At 39.0% G+C, this 13796-nt stretch overlaps 2 protein-coding genes across 6 annotated transcripts in view; one reads left to right on the forward strand and one right to left on the reverse strand.

Moving 5' to 3' along the window:
• Nucleotides 1–13796, reverse strand: part of Cmss1 (cms1 ribosomal small subunit homolog) — a 330444-nt gene that overhangs the window by 43736 nt on the left and 272912 nt on the right. Inside the window, exon 2 of one of the 5 annotated variants that reach the window (XM_048803457.1) lies at nucleotides 13096–13250. The exons of the other annotated variants lie outside the window; for them this stretch is intronic. Coding sequence (XP_048659414.1) covers nucleotides 13096–13250 — 155 coding nt within the window. The remainder of the gene's footprint in view (nucleotides 1–13095; nucleotides 13251–13796) is intronic. 5 annotated transcript variants of the gene reach the window in all.
• Nucleotides 13247–13796, forward strand: part of Filip1l (filamin A interacting protein 1 like) — a 270009-nt gene continuing 269459 nt past the window's right edge. Inside the window, exon 1 of the mRNA XM_015478586.2 lies at nucleotides 13247–13506. The gene's annotated coding sequence lies outside the window, so the exon portion shown is untranslated. The remainder of the gene's footprint in view (nucleotides 13507–13796) is intronic.

Below are 13796 nucleotides of genomic sequence, written 5' to 3' on the forward strand. Positions count from 1 at the left end.
TGTAACTCGGTATCTTTGCAAATGGTGTCATTGCTGGTATAATTTTTCCAAGGGCTTCTTGCATGGAGCCATCAATTGGCTTGGTATTGTGGCATTTTGTATCCTCCCTTTCTGTTTGTAGCAGGTTATTTATGGTGTTTCTGTAAAAACCACTACGGTCGTTATTTAAATTAAACAAAAGGGGGAAATGTTAGAGTCTGTAAACAAGTCTGGATGGCGCCTAGGCAAAATGCCAGAGGGAGTGGTTTGTGAAGTAACGCCAGCGAGCCATTAAGTGTGGAGATTCCTTATTGGTTGACTGCTGTATCTAGTTTATGTTAATTAAGATAAGCTGTGTGAAATGTATAAATACCGCTCCTGTCCTACAATAAACGGCTTCCACTCCTGCTGTATCAATGTACAGAAGTTGTTTGTCACCCCCCGGTTACTTTGCTGCAGCCAGCCAGACTTCGGCAAGATAAAGATGACACTGATTTAGAGAAAATATGGAAACTGAAACTTCAGTCAAAAGTGACAATGTGAGTATTGAGTTTCTATAAAAAATACACAGAATAGAGGATTCTTACAGTGCTAAAAATACCTGGAAAATATATTAAAGGCCCTGGGAGAGAATTTTAGCCTGCTGGAATATACTTAGAAATAGGTAATAGACAAAGAAGCAAGTTTAATTTTTTTTCCTTTTCATTTTCATGTTGAAACTTAACTAGCAGTAATATTTTGAGTATAATTAAACACTTGCTAAACTGGACATTTTATGTGACTCAACATATTTTTTCAAGTGCCAATTATCAAATAGTATTCTTTAGAATTTCTTAAAAATCATAAAATTATTAATGCTGTTAAAAAAGGAAGTAGTTTTCCTAAAAAGAACAAAGTTATGTCAGTTTTATTCAATTTTCTATTTTCCTTTCTCTCCTACGGATTATAAAAGGATTCATTGTGTGGCCAGATGGACATTAATTCATTCATCCTTCAAATATTTAATGGTCACCTGTTATGTACCTGGTATTGTGCTGTGTCCCAAGAAGGCGAGATTAAAATATATGGTCCTTACTTTGAGAAACTAACAATATAGAGGGAGAGACATACACGTGTATAAGCAATTAAAATGCAATGTGAGACAGTAGTGATGAAGAACAGATATGAAGTGGTCAGGGGCTTGGAGTGGGAGCACAGGACACTAACAGGAGCACCAGGGACTTATCTAAGATGCCAGATTTGTCTGCATACTCATGGTGATGGTGTGCATACAAATCTAATCGTGTTAAAATTCAGAGACCTATATGTACAAAAGGAACAAGATTGATTTTACTCTATCATACTTTAAAAATTAAAATAAAAATACAATATTTGAGATGCTCATCAATAGGAAAATAGATGAATGAACACGGGTATTGTCATACAATGAAATGTTATCGAACAATAAAGGGAACGGACTACAGATAAATGTCACAACATAGATGAATCACAAAAGCATTTCTGCATGAAAGAAGCAGATACAAAAAAGTACATTCTATATAAGAACTTCTAGAGTAGGGCCCCCATTAACAACATGACAGAAATCATGTCGGTGGTGGCATGTATTTGGGGGAGGAGGGTGAGAGATGGGGATGGACTGGGAAGGGCTCTCCATTATAACTTTCAGGTATAATGGAGATGTTCTAAGTCTTGGTTGAAATTGATTAGACAGTACACTTGTGGTCTGAGTTCTTTGATAAATGTAATATCTCAGTAAAAATGTGCATTTAGCTGTCTTGACTTATCTTTCACAGCACAGAATTTCTAATGCTATCTAAAATTGTAAAAAAAATTTACAACTGCTCTACCATATGCCAACAATTCTTTTAAACATGAATTGAATTTTTGTTTCTTAATGAAATAAAATAATATCTAATGATACATTTTTTCCAACAATAAATCTTATGAGGAAAATAATTGAACTGCAATGTGTGGAGTACGTAGCAGTAGAGGAACAAGGAGGTCAGAACTCCACATTCTACTGACTATGGATCTGTGAAGGAATCCAGAAAGAGGTGAATTTCATCTGGATGTTGAAAAAGAGTAGAGTTCAAAAAAGGAGGAACATCCCTGAATGACATATATAAAGTCATGGTTATAAGAAGGGCTGGCACGGTGCTCAGCACTTTAGTTTCATCCTCAATATCACCTTCATTTTTTTGAACTTAGGCTTGGCAAGGAGCATGGCCTGGCCCAGGTTCCTTGGTGTCATGCAGGCGGGGCAAGCCTTCCCTTGCAGGTAGCCTGGGCTCTCACTCTGACTTCCATAGTGGGCTGCCTCCTATCTGCTATGCTGGGGAGTGTGGCCTTGAACATGGCATTGATGAGACCTAAGGAAGGCTTTAAGAAGATAACTAGCCTCAGACAAGGATGGATCATTTAGGTTGTCTTTTCATCCTTTCCATCTCAATCCACCTGAGAACCTTTCCTAATAAGATCACTGGTAACAGTAAATAAGCAAAGGCACCACAAACACTCTACCTACCAGGAAGTTCTAATTTGGAGACTGGGTCAGCAATGCAATGATGTCCCTATAGTTTCCAAGTAGGAGATGAGATATCCTTGGGGTCCCCAAGTCTAAATGGGAATGTGAAGGAGTAGTGGGGCCCATACTGGGAAATTTGGTGCAAATGTCTCACCAGACACTAAGGTAATCAGTATTTGCTAACCCGCTCTTTTTCTAGGTATTGGCAATCTAGACTTCCTAGGTTTTGGACCAGCTAAGGTATGGAACTCTGTTAGGGCAGGAGGTTTTAGAGTCATCCTTCAGGAGAAGACATTGCCTTTGTGATGGTCTAAGGATTTTGGTTCTCAGAGGAAGAAAACTGTAAGAAGGCTATCAGAAGAGGTGGGGCCCTGATCTCAGAATAAAATTCCTAGGGAAGAGAGGAAGGAGGATTAGGCCAAAGGCCCAGTAATGGAGAATTGCCTCATTGATAACGGCTTTTAAATAATCACAACAAAGTGGCACATGTTTCTGAAAGTGATAAAGTATGCTTATAATCATTATCTAAAAATGATTTTGAGCCCCATGATAAAGCTGGAGTCAGCACATCTGAGATGAGGAAGCTAAGGCTTAGGGGAGTTAACGTGGCTGAGACTTGCATAGTTTGCTGCTTGCTTTCTTTCCTAATTCCCTCCCTCTCTGCTCAACTTTCATTTTTTTCCCAATATATAGCTATTAGTTAACTATGGGTCATCTTATTTTTGAAAGGATTTAAGTCAGTTTATAAAGTCACACAAAAACCTAAAACAAAGACAATATAAAAGTGGGAGTCCATATGAAAGAAAAATAAGGAATCAGAATAATCTAAGAGCTATGATAAAGATATTATATTGACCTATATATTTGCTACTGATGGGAAAATTTTGATTAGAAGTTTGTAGAAGCCACTATGATAAAGGCAACCTGGTCACTATTCATAATATCCATAGGCTAAACAACAATAATGACAACAAAACAATTCCTCAGAAGTGCAGATATTTTAGGTTATTAATAATTACAACTCCAGTAATGCACAGTAACTTCCTTTGATCATTTAACAGCTTTGAACTAGGTCTTCAAAGGTGATTTTGTTTTCCATACTGCTATTTTAGTGCACAGGAGAATTTATATATCATGTGTTGTTTCATTTTAATGAGTTAATATATACATGTATGTATGAATGTACATACGTTCTTTCTGGAATTTGAACACAGGGCACTTTACCATTGAGCTATATCTAAAGCTCTTTGTATTTTTTATTTGGAGACAGGATCTCTCTAACTTGCTGAGGCTGGCCTTGAACTTGTGATCCTCCTGCCTCAGACCCCTGAGTTGCTGGGACCACAAGTGTTGACTACTGTGCCAAGTTCATCATGTTATGTTTTAAAGAACACGAAAAGGCACATCATCTCTAAATCACACAGAAAATCCCATTTGTAGAAATCAAAGTATGTGCGACTATAATGAAACTCACTAATTGTTGAAATAGTTCTAGGACTTGGGGAGATGCGTAGTGTGACTATTTTCACACTTGCTACAGGGGAAGACAAAAACCCACCTGCCATGCCATGGGAATAAATAGATACACATGGAAATGTTGATCTTATTTTGTAAGTTGTTTTAACTTAGTGATTAGGACTTGATGGAAAATACTAACATGACCTTTTACTTCACGAGTTCCATAAGGTGACTGTTTTTAGTACAGAAAAGTATTATTCGTCAGTGCCATTTCCTATGTTGTACATCATGCTGCATTCAGGACCTAGGGTTAGAATTTATTTATATTGGCTAGTTTAAACCTTCCTTACTCAATCCTCCAGTTTCCTTTACTTTAATGCCAAAAAACGGACACAGAGTTTTTCCTTTTCATAATTTACTACATAGAACATATGTCCAAGTCAGGATGCCCCTTTCATCCACAGGAAGAGTCTGGGGCCACCTGACTCATCAACACAAGCCCAGAAATAGAAAAAGCAATCTGGCCTGAAAGGGAGAGACGAATGGAAACTTCTACGGCAGCTAAGGTGCTATGTCATATGAAATTAATTCTCTGAGGTCAGCAATTAGAGTCAGATTACAGCTCAAGCAAAATTCTGCCTGCTAATTATGTGACCCATTACAACATTTATTTCATTGAGAGATGCTCAGCCATGATTTCCAAGGGTGGGCTTGTGGCAGATGGAAAGAAGCAGACGGCCAGGGAAATAGCAATTTCTTCCTTTTACAAACAGACTTGCCTCCCAGGTCCCTAACTGAAATGATTATTTTTGCTTCTCTAAGTGAGTGATCAGATGTGTCACGTTCCTCCCTTCCCAGCAAAATGAGGCACCTGGGATCACAGAACTCTTAAGCAAATTGCAGAAGATGGAAATTAATTCTGTTCCATCATGAGAAGAACTGAAGTGAGATGGTAACAAAAATCACCTTCCATATGGAGGAGAGGAAGCAGACAGGGTATAAACAGTGTAGGTATGTAGTTTTTGGACTTCAGGTGAACATGATAGCTAGTTCCTGACAATGTGACATTTATATACATCTAATTGATTTATAAGCCACTGCCACGAATAATAAAAAGCATAGCAGCAGCAGTAGCTGCTACTACATTGTGAGAAATTGCTTTGTATCAGGCACTGAACTGAGGGACTTACTCACTGAGACACACTGTCCTCTCCCTTCCCATGCTGGTCCCAGGTGGCTCATTTTCTATTGTTGTTTAAGCAAGCTACTGGCATCTGTATAACAACTGTGGGTGATGAGGACTGTGGGGGAAAGATCTGCTCTATCACTGGTTTGCTGCAGGCTCCAAATTACCTGAGGCTGCTAAGGTCAGGATCGCCAGTTGTGACCTGGGGGCCACTGGAAAGACTGAACACCCAAGCTTCTTCCTTTCTCTTATCATTATCATTTCTGTCCCCAAATTTAGTCACTGTGAAAGAAAAGAAAGACTGATGCCTGTAGCTGAAGTGTGTAGTTTAATGGCTAGAAACCAGACTTGTCACATGTAATCGAATCACTATAGTGTTGGTGACAGAGTTAAAAGACAGTTGAAAAAGCAATTGCTATTCCAACTTCCAGTTTTCAAGTTATTGTTGGGTCTGAAATTTCTCTCACCTTAGAGCTTTTATTTTGGAAAATCTCCAAAGCACACTTTTAGCCATATTTGAGTAATTGAAACATGAAAAAAATAATGATGTTTTTCAGCCACATTAAATTCTAACCAGGTGCTCTTGAGACTTTTTGCATGTACATATCACCTTTTATTCTAATAGGGAGTTCTTTTATTTCCTCCCAACTGTATCTACCATAGACTGAAAAAATAATACTTTAAGAGTCATCATAATCCACTGACACATCCCCCCCTCCAGAGAGGAAATAAAGAGAATCCCAATGGTCTCTCTAATTCTCCCTTTCTCCTCAGACTGCTGGGAATTCAAGTACTGTCAACATAACAAACATTTATAGAATGCCTTCTGTGTATCAGGAACAGAACTGAAGAACAGTGGGAAGTTGGCATGAATCTGACCAACCTGCAAAGTGAAAATAACTTCAGGTCTAGGATTCCCATACTAAGTGCTTGGGTCAGGTCCCTACCAGAATGGCTCTCCCAAATGACTAAAGTGCTTCTGGCACTTTTTTTGTTTTGTTTTTCTTTTCCTGTTAACACCCAACAAAGAGAGAAATGCTTGAGACATTTAGAGGGAAAGCAATGTGAAAAAAAATTAAGGACAGGTTGCCCACAAGTCATGAATTTCCAGGTCATATCTCTGGGAGAGCCCAAAGGCATGACTTAGCAGAGCCTCCCTCAGGCAGTGTTTGGTCCCCCAGCAACCATTTTGTCCTTTTGTATTCTCCACATGAAACCCCAAAATTGTGTGTGTGTGTGTGTGTGTGTGTGTGTGTTGCTAGGGATCAAAACCAGGGCAACACACCCAGCTCCAAGCTCTTTAAGAATGTAAATAGAATCACATACTGTCCAGATTAAAACTTTAAAACTCTACAACAGTTTGCTTTTATACTTAAGACAACATTCATACTCTGTGGTATGGACCACAAGGCTTCCTCTTCAATCTCCCACTACTCTGCTCTTACTCCACTACACCCCAGACAAGCTGACCTCCTGGGGCTCACAGAACATGCTATCTCCTTTCTTTCCCTAGGGACTTCATGCTTACTATTCTCAGGCTCTTCCTTCTTAGCTCCTCCATATTGTTCAAGTCTCAGCTTAAATGTCCCCTCTTCAGAGAGGTCTCCTGTGATATCTGAAGTGTGCCCCTCCCTTCATGACTTTCTCTTCCTATTATAGCACTATCTCAAAAGTTGCAATTATCTGATTTATTTGGTACCTTATTTTATCTCACCCCTCTCATAGACTTCAATTTCAAAACTGCAAAGACCAATAACATGTTTTTTAAATATCACAATCCTAGTGCTCAGGATAGTGTATGGACATAGCAGATACACAATAATAATTGTTGAATAGACTAGTAAAGTGAATATAATTGCAAATAGTAAATAAAAAGATGGGCATCTTTTTATTTTATTTTACGACCATAAATACTACTATACGATCATAAATCTTGGATTTCTACTAGAGGTTTTAATGTATTCATTTGAACCAGGACCACCCTGACTGCATGAGAGGCTGAGAGAATGGAGACCTGACGTCTGGCTACAATTAGAAAGTTTCAAAACCATTGCTTTACAACATCAGGTTTGGCACACAATGCATTCTGAATTGGGGCAGGGTAGTGCTTTCTCATTCAAAGACATTTGTGGTTGAAAGAAGAGTTGCTATTATGAATGTGTCACGGTGTTCACTTAACTTAGGAAGATTACAAAGAACCTTGAAATCCAGTACAAGAACAATAAGAATGGATAGCACAATGTATTCCTGGGAGCTATTGTGAAGCTGGTCCAAGGGGGAACACCCTGCCTGCTTCTTCACTGTTTGGCTCTGGCTTGGGTTGTCAAATCATAGAGCTGCCTGGAAACTTAGTAGTACCCTGGGTGTCAGTCCCTGCTTCCGAACCCCACCCAGAAGCTAAAATGGAAGATCTTAAGTCTTGAGAGACTATGCACAGTTTGGCTTTTATCCTGTGAAATCTGGCAGGCTACCAGGAACCCAGAAATAACAGAGGAAGGTGTAGAATTGTCTTACTGCTTAGAGATGTGCTATGGAGGACTCCTTGGTGGGTCCTGGGTAGTTGCATACTGAATGAAAAGTGGCCAAATCCCCTCCTAATTTGCTGAGCTCTTAGTACCAAACTTTTTTTTTTGGTTTGTTTCCTCAGTGTATTTAATTTATTTGTTAAGACTATAACCCTGTTCAGTACCTAGTTTATTTGGATGGGGTTCTATTCCCTTACATAATTGTCTTTTTACATCTCTTGCTTCCCATTACTTAGTTAATAATGGGATCAGGCCTTAACCCAGGCAACTCACCATAAATCAAGCAGTAGCCATCTGCTCAGTTTCTCCTTAAAATGTTGAAATACGCCACTTACAATGTATACTGCTGGTTCCTTTGTTGGGGACAGCTTGCCCCATTCCTCATCCTCTTCATGAGGCTGGTCTGACGTCCCAGCATCCTTCATCAGTCAAGTGCAAAGGGACAGCTCTGATTGAATTCAGGGATCACTTTAGAGCGGCTGTGACGTAAGTGGCCCCTTTAAGGCTTTATGTCAAATACAGGGCACCAAGTCATATAAAAGTCAAAGGTGAGTAACATCATTTTCATAGAGGAAAAAAAGAGGTTAGTATTAGATGAACACTGAGTTCCTTTTCAGGTGAAATATTTCCAGAAAAAAAGACCTTTGGGGTCCAAATTTTATGTTTCCCATCATTGAAGGTCCCTAAAATGCCTCTAGTGCCTCTACACTGCCTGAAGAGTAGAGTTGAGGCTTATAGCATCAAAGCATCCAAGACCCTGAAAGATCTGGGCCCACATAAAGATTCCACTTTATCTAGTACAAAGCTTGACACCACGTCCTGACCTTGAGGCACAGAAGCAGCCATCCTGTGCTTTCCTGCCAGGGTGCCTGTGCCCACACTGTGACCTCTGCCTGGAACATCCTCCATCTTACCCTTTCCCTGGCAGAAACTTACTCCTCCTCCCTCGAGGTGTCCAGTTCAAATATTCACACCCCACTCTGTGAAGCCGCCCTGACCTCTACCTCAGGAGGACTCAAACAGCATTATATGCAGCCCCACATCAGAAACCCCAGTCTCATAAAATCAGAATTTTCATAAGTGCCTCTCCTGTTAAACTGAGTTCTTGAAGGACAGAGACAGGAAAACACTGTTTTGTTTTTATATAGCTCCAAGGCCTACCACAGTACATGGCATATTGTGGGCACTCAGTACATATCTGTTGTAGGAAATTGAAAATTTTGATTGTGTATGTGTACACCTGCCCTTATGCTATCAGAGACAAGAGATTACTAAGAAGAGATTTGTACTGAAAAAATGAACAAGTTTTGGCTGAGACAACACCTCTTTATAACTGTAACTAAAAAGGAACATAGTCTAGAATGAAATAACATTTTTAAAGAGAAATAGTGCTGAGAAAGGAAAAAGAAAAACTCCTGTTCATAAAGGAACTTTCTAGCAAAGGAGAAAACATTTTTTTTTTACTAATTTGAGATGTTGCTGGGACTGTTCTTCCCTCCCTTTTTCTCTAGTTTTCAGAGAACCAGTGCACTTTGAAAAGTAACATGGATGCATAAGTGGAGAGCTATGCTGTGAAACATGTCAACAAGGCTACTGAGGATGATAACTCAGCCAAGAGAAAAACATTACATAATGACATCAAAATAGGACACTTGAGGACTGCCTTAGTGCTGAAACAGCTGTCACCTGGTATTCTGGCATTCTAGAAGTCATGAAGAAATAGCCCCTGGAAATAGGAGAGTGCAGATTATCTGCAACGATTTGCAGAGGTCAAGAGCATGGTTTGCTCATTTAAAAAAGTTAACCTGTTATTATCATTTTCACTTTAGAAAAAAATGTGAAAGTAGAATACCAAAACACTGTCCCCAGGTGAGTTTCGAAGGAAGAGAGGCTCCCATTCACCCTAACAGACTTATTTACTTGGAGATATTTTTCTACTTTGTGGATTATCCCCACTTCTTATTTCTACATATAAGTCAGTGACTCCATCCTTAGGGTGTACTAAAGAAAGGATAATATATGAAATTTAAATCTTGTCACTTTTGCTGTTGGTAAAATCTGTTAGGACAAATGCATTTAAAAAAATGTGATAAATGTTCAGAGGGTGTTCCCATTTTAACTCTTTTTGAGTGTGCAATTTAGTGGCCTGAAGTATGGTTACACTTGCATGCAACCATCACCGAATCTATCTCTAGAACGTTTCCATCATCCCCAAAGAAACTCTGTACCCATTAACAAGACTCCTCACTGTTTGTCCCCACTCCCTTTCCTTGGTAACCCTACTTCACTTTTTGCTTCTGTGACTAACAATTCTAGGTGACTCCTGTAAGTCAAAGTATTTGTCCTTTTTGTGTCTAGCTTATTTCACTTTGCATAAGGTCTTCATGTAGTGTACAGGTTAATCTTTTAAAGCCTGAGTAATTCTCCTTTATTCATTACATTTTGCTTATTGAACCATGGAGGGACATTTGGGTGGTTTCCACATTTTGGCCATTATGAAGGCAATTTTTTATTTTTTGGTACTGGAGATTGAATCTGGGAGTGCTTTACTACTGAGCTATATCTGGATACCAGCCCTTTTTATTTTTTATTTTGACAAAGGGTCTCACTAAGTTGATGAGGTTGGTCTTGAAGTTGAGATCCTCCTGCCTCAGCCTCCTAAGTCACACTACACTGTACCTGATAGATTTTTTTTAAAAAAATGTATTCTGTTTAACCCAATGTATCCAAAGTTTTATCACTTCAACAGGTAATCAAGATAAAATTATTGATGAAATATTTCACACTTTTTTTTCTCTATGTTTTTGAAATCTACTGTGCATTTCACAATTATAACATATCTCAATTTGAATTACTTAATAGCCTTATATAGTTAGCAGTTAATGTATTGGGTGGCCCAATTCTTTAGAAGATTTTGCATTCAGAATTTGAGGATTCCTTCTGGAAGCCACTATGATGAATAATTACATCTTATTTGTTCTCATATAGTCCTAGAGTTTAGAGCTGAGGGAGTTAGACCAAACTAAATGCAAACCCAAGGTCTACTGAGCTCAGTGGTTTTGGAAAGATTACTTAATCTTTCCAAACCTCAGTTCCTTAATTTGTAAAGTGGGAAAAATACTATTTCTCTAACTGGGTTTCTGTCTGAATTAGATAACAAAGTGCTTAATGTAGTTCTGCCACAAATTATGAATTAATACATAGTAACTATACTAAAAATCCACTAGATTATATTCCCAAGTGCAATATCTTTCACATGCATGTCTTTCACAATGTGCCTAACATAGAGAGCACAATAATTTCTAAGTCTTATCTCACCATTAAAACATGGATAGCTCAAGGTATAGAAAGAGCATGGGACTCTCATCCTCATCCTATCTTTTTCTTTTCCTTTTATTAAAAAAAATTGATTATTTTCCCCTTCTCTTGCTTAAGGATCAGGGCTGATGGGGCTGAAAAGACTGGAAGGGTCCAGGAAGGAGCCAGTAGGGTCAGAAGTTTGGTTACACACATGGGCAGTGAGCAAAGTAGTAGTTTGAGACTAACAGAAACCAGGTTATTCTCACTGTTGGAGAATGGTGTTACAAACATGGGAAGGGCATAAGCAAGAATGCTGTTGTGGTGTTAGATTGTAACTGGAGTTGTCAGTGTGATATCATGGTATTTAATGTAGAAACAGAGCAATAGCTATAACTGTATGTGTGTGTGTGTGTGTTTGTGTATGTGCACACATATGTGTATATGTATATTTTCTAGTGGAGAAATATTGCAGATAAATCTTAACTAAGTGGGGTTGGTTATAAGATCAATTCCATTTATGTGTCTCCTGATATGATTAAGAATACTACATTGTTTCTGTGGTATTTCAGCCAAAAAATGCACTGATCTTGCAATGAGCAAACATCACACAAATCTAAATTGTGGAATATTTTACAAAATGTAATCTTCAAATGTCAAGGTCACAAAAGACAAGACTGAAGAACTGTTCAAAACTAAAGAGAGTAGAGACATTATAACTAAATAAACCAAAAGAAAAAAAAACCTTTCTATAAAGATCATTATTGAGACATTTGGTGACAAATTGAATGGGATCAAAGGATTAGAAAGAAATTATGTTAGTCAGCTTTTCATTGCTGTGACCAAAATATCTGACAAAAACAACTTAGAAGAGAAAAAGTTTATTTTGGCTCAGTTTCAGAGGTCTCTGTGTAGGTCAGCCAGCTCCATAGCCCTGGGCATGGGATGAAGCAAAAATATCATGGCAAAAAGGCGTGCTGGAGGAAAGCTGCTTAGCTCATGGCAGGTGGGAAGCAGAGAGAGAAAAGAGCTGGAGAGAAGATAAACCCTTCCAGGACACACCGGCCAGTGACCTGCTTCCTCCAACTAAGTCCCTCTGCCCAATAGTTCATTCAGTCATCATGAGATTAATTCACTGACAAGGTCAGAGCCCTCATAATCCAACTACTTCCCTAAACCCCCACCTCTAAACACATGAGACTTTGGGGGACACTCTAGATCCAAATCATAATAGAAATCACATTAATTTACTGATTTTGAGTATTATTCTGTGGTGATATAGAGGGTATACTTGTCTTTTAGAATAATCAGACTAAAGTATACAAGTTGATTCATGAAAAAATATACCTACACACAAACACACATAATATTCAAATTTTAGCTATCTAAAACATGAGGTTTTTCTAACACCGGATAATATAAAACAATGATTGCATGAATGGCGCATCTCTACACCATGTATAACCAGAGAATTGAAATGTTGCGCTCCATTTGTGTATGATGAATTGAAATTCATTCTGCTGTCATGTACAACTAAGTAGAACAAATAAAAAATATATAAAACAAAACCTCAGATAATAATAACAACAATAATAACCACCGAATATTTTTGATGCTGCTCTAGAGTTTCCTTAGCACTTTGCATCCTGACTCTTGTGACATTAAATGGAATAGACAGGCATTCAAATTAAAGAGCAACATAGCATTAGTAATTGTGAATGTCGACATATAGTGCCTTGGGTTATGGCTGTCAAAGAAGGGGTCATGCCCTTGTTACTTAAATCTCCAACAAGGCCTGCATCAGCTCATGGCTGCAGGGAACAAATGAGGTGCAATTTAATGTCCATCTGGGCATCTGTTCCTAAGAGGCTGGCACTCCTGTTTGTTTGTAGTTCACAGTGTATTTGGGGCAGTGACATGGCAGACAAGTGGGACTAGGTTGTGCCCGGGAGGTTTCTACTCTTAGCCAAGATGTGCGCATGAATTTGAAACAACCAAGAGGGTGTTTCAGAGTTGCCTGCCAAAGAGTGGTGTTTTCTAATCTGGAGAGCAGCTGTTGGGCACAGGCATGCAATACAAACACACACACACACACACACACACACACACGCTCACAGAGACTATACCTGCCTCTACTTGTCTGCTCTCAGCAGATGGCCTCTTGCTTTTGGGTCGCCTTATTTTGTAGCCCAGTCCAATTAGACCCTTTCTTCCCTGGAGACTGGAAAGCTGTGGGGTGAGGGTTTCAGCAAGGTCTCCTGTCTTCAGAGTATGAAGGACACTGTCCGGCAAGAGAAGAGGGTTACATTTAGAGTTCGGGCCCAGTTGGTGTTGGGCTCCCCGCTACTTCTTTTTTGCAGAACTATCACTGGCCCCTGGTTGCAAACTCTCCGTGGCTTTGAAGTCCACAAAATAAAAACTGAGAGGGGGCCCAAAAAGAGAAGAAAACGTTGTTGGTCCCCAGACTCCACTATCGGATTTTGGCAGGGATGAGAAGAGAGAACTACCAAGAGTGATCAAGTGCAGGTCCCTGCACGGTAAGTTAAGTGTCCTTAACCTTGCTGAGAAGGGGCTTTGAGGATTTCTGTGTTTTCCAGCAGCTGGGAATTGCCAACTCTGCTCTCCAGAAGTATAATCTTCTGACTATTATGCAAGAGGATGCAGTAAATCTCAGGTATGATTAAGAGATTATGAAGATGACTTTTAGGCTAAAATGATTAAGAGCCACTTGCAAAACAGAGGAATTTTCTGACAGCAAGTTAAATTTTGCTAAATTGGTAGGCATGAAAGAAAACCAAAATGAAATTTAAAATTACTATTCTCTTAA

This window comes from Marmota marmota, unplaced genomic scaffold, assembly GCF_001458135.2.
Source record: "Marmota marmota marmota unplaced genomic scaffold, marMar, whole genome shotgun sequence".
NCBI classification, from domain to species: Eukaryota; Metazoa; Chordata; class Mammalia; order Rodentia; family Sciuridae; genus Marmota; species Marmota marmota.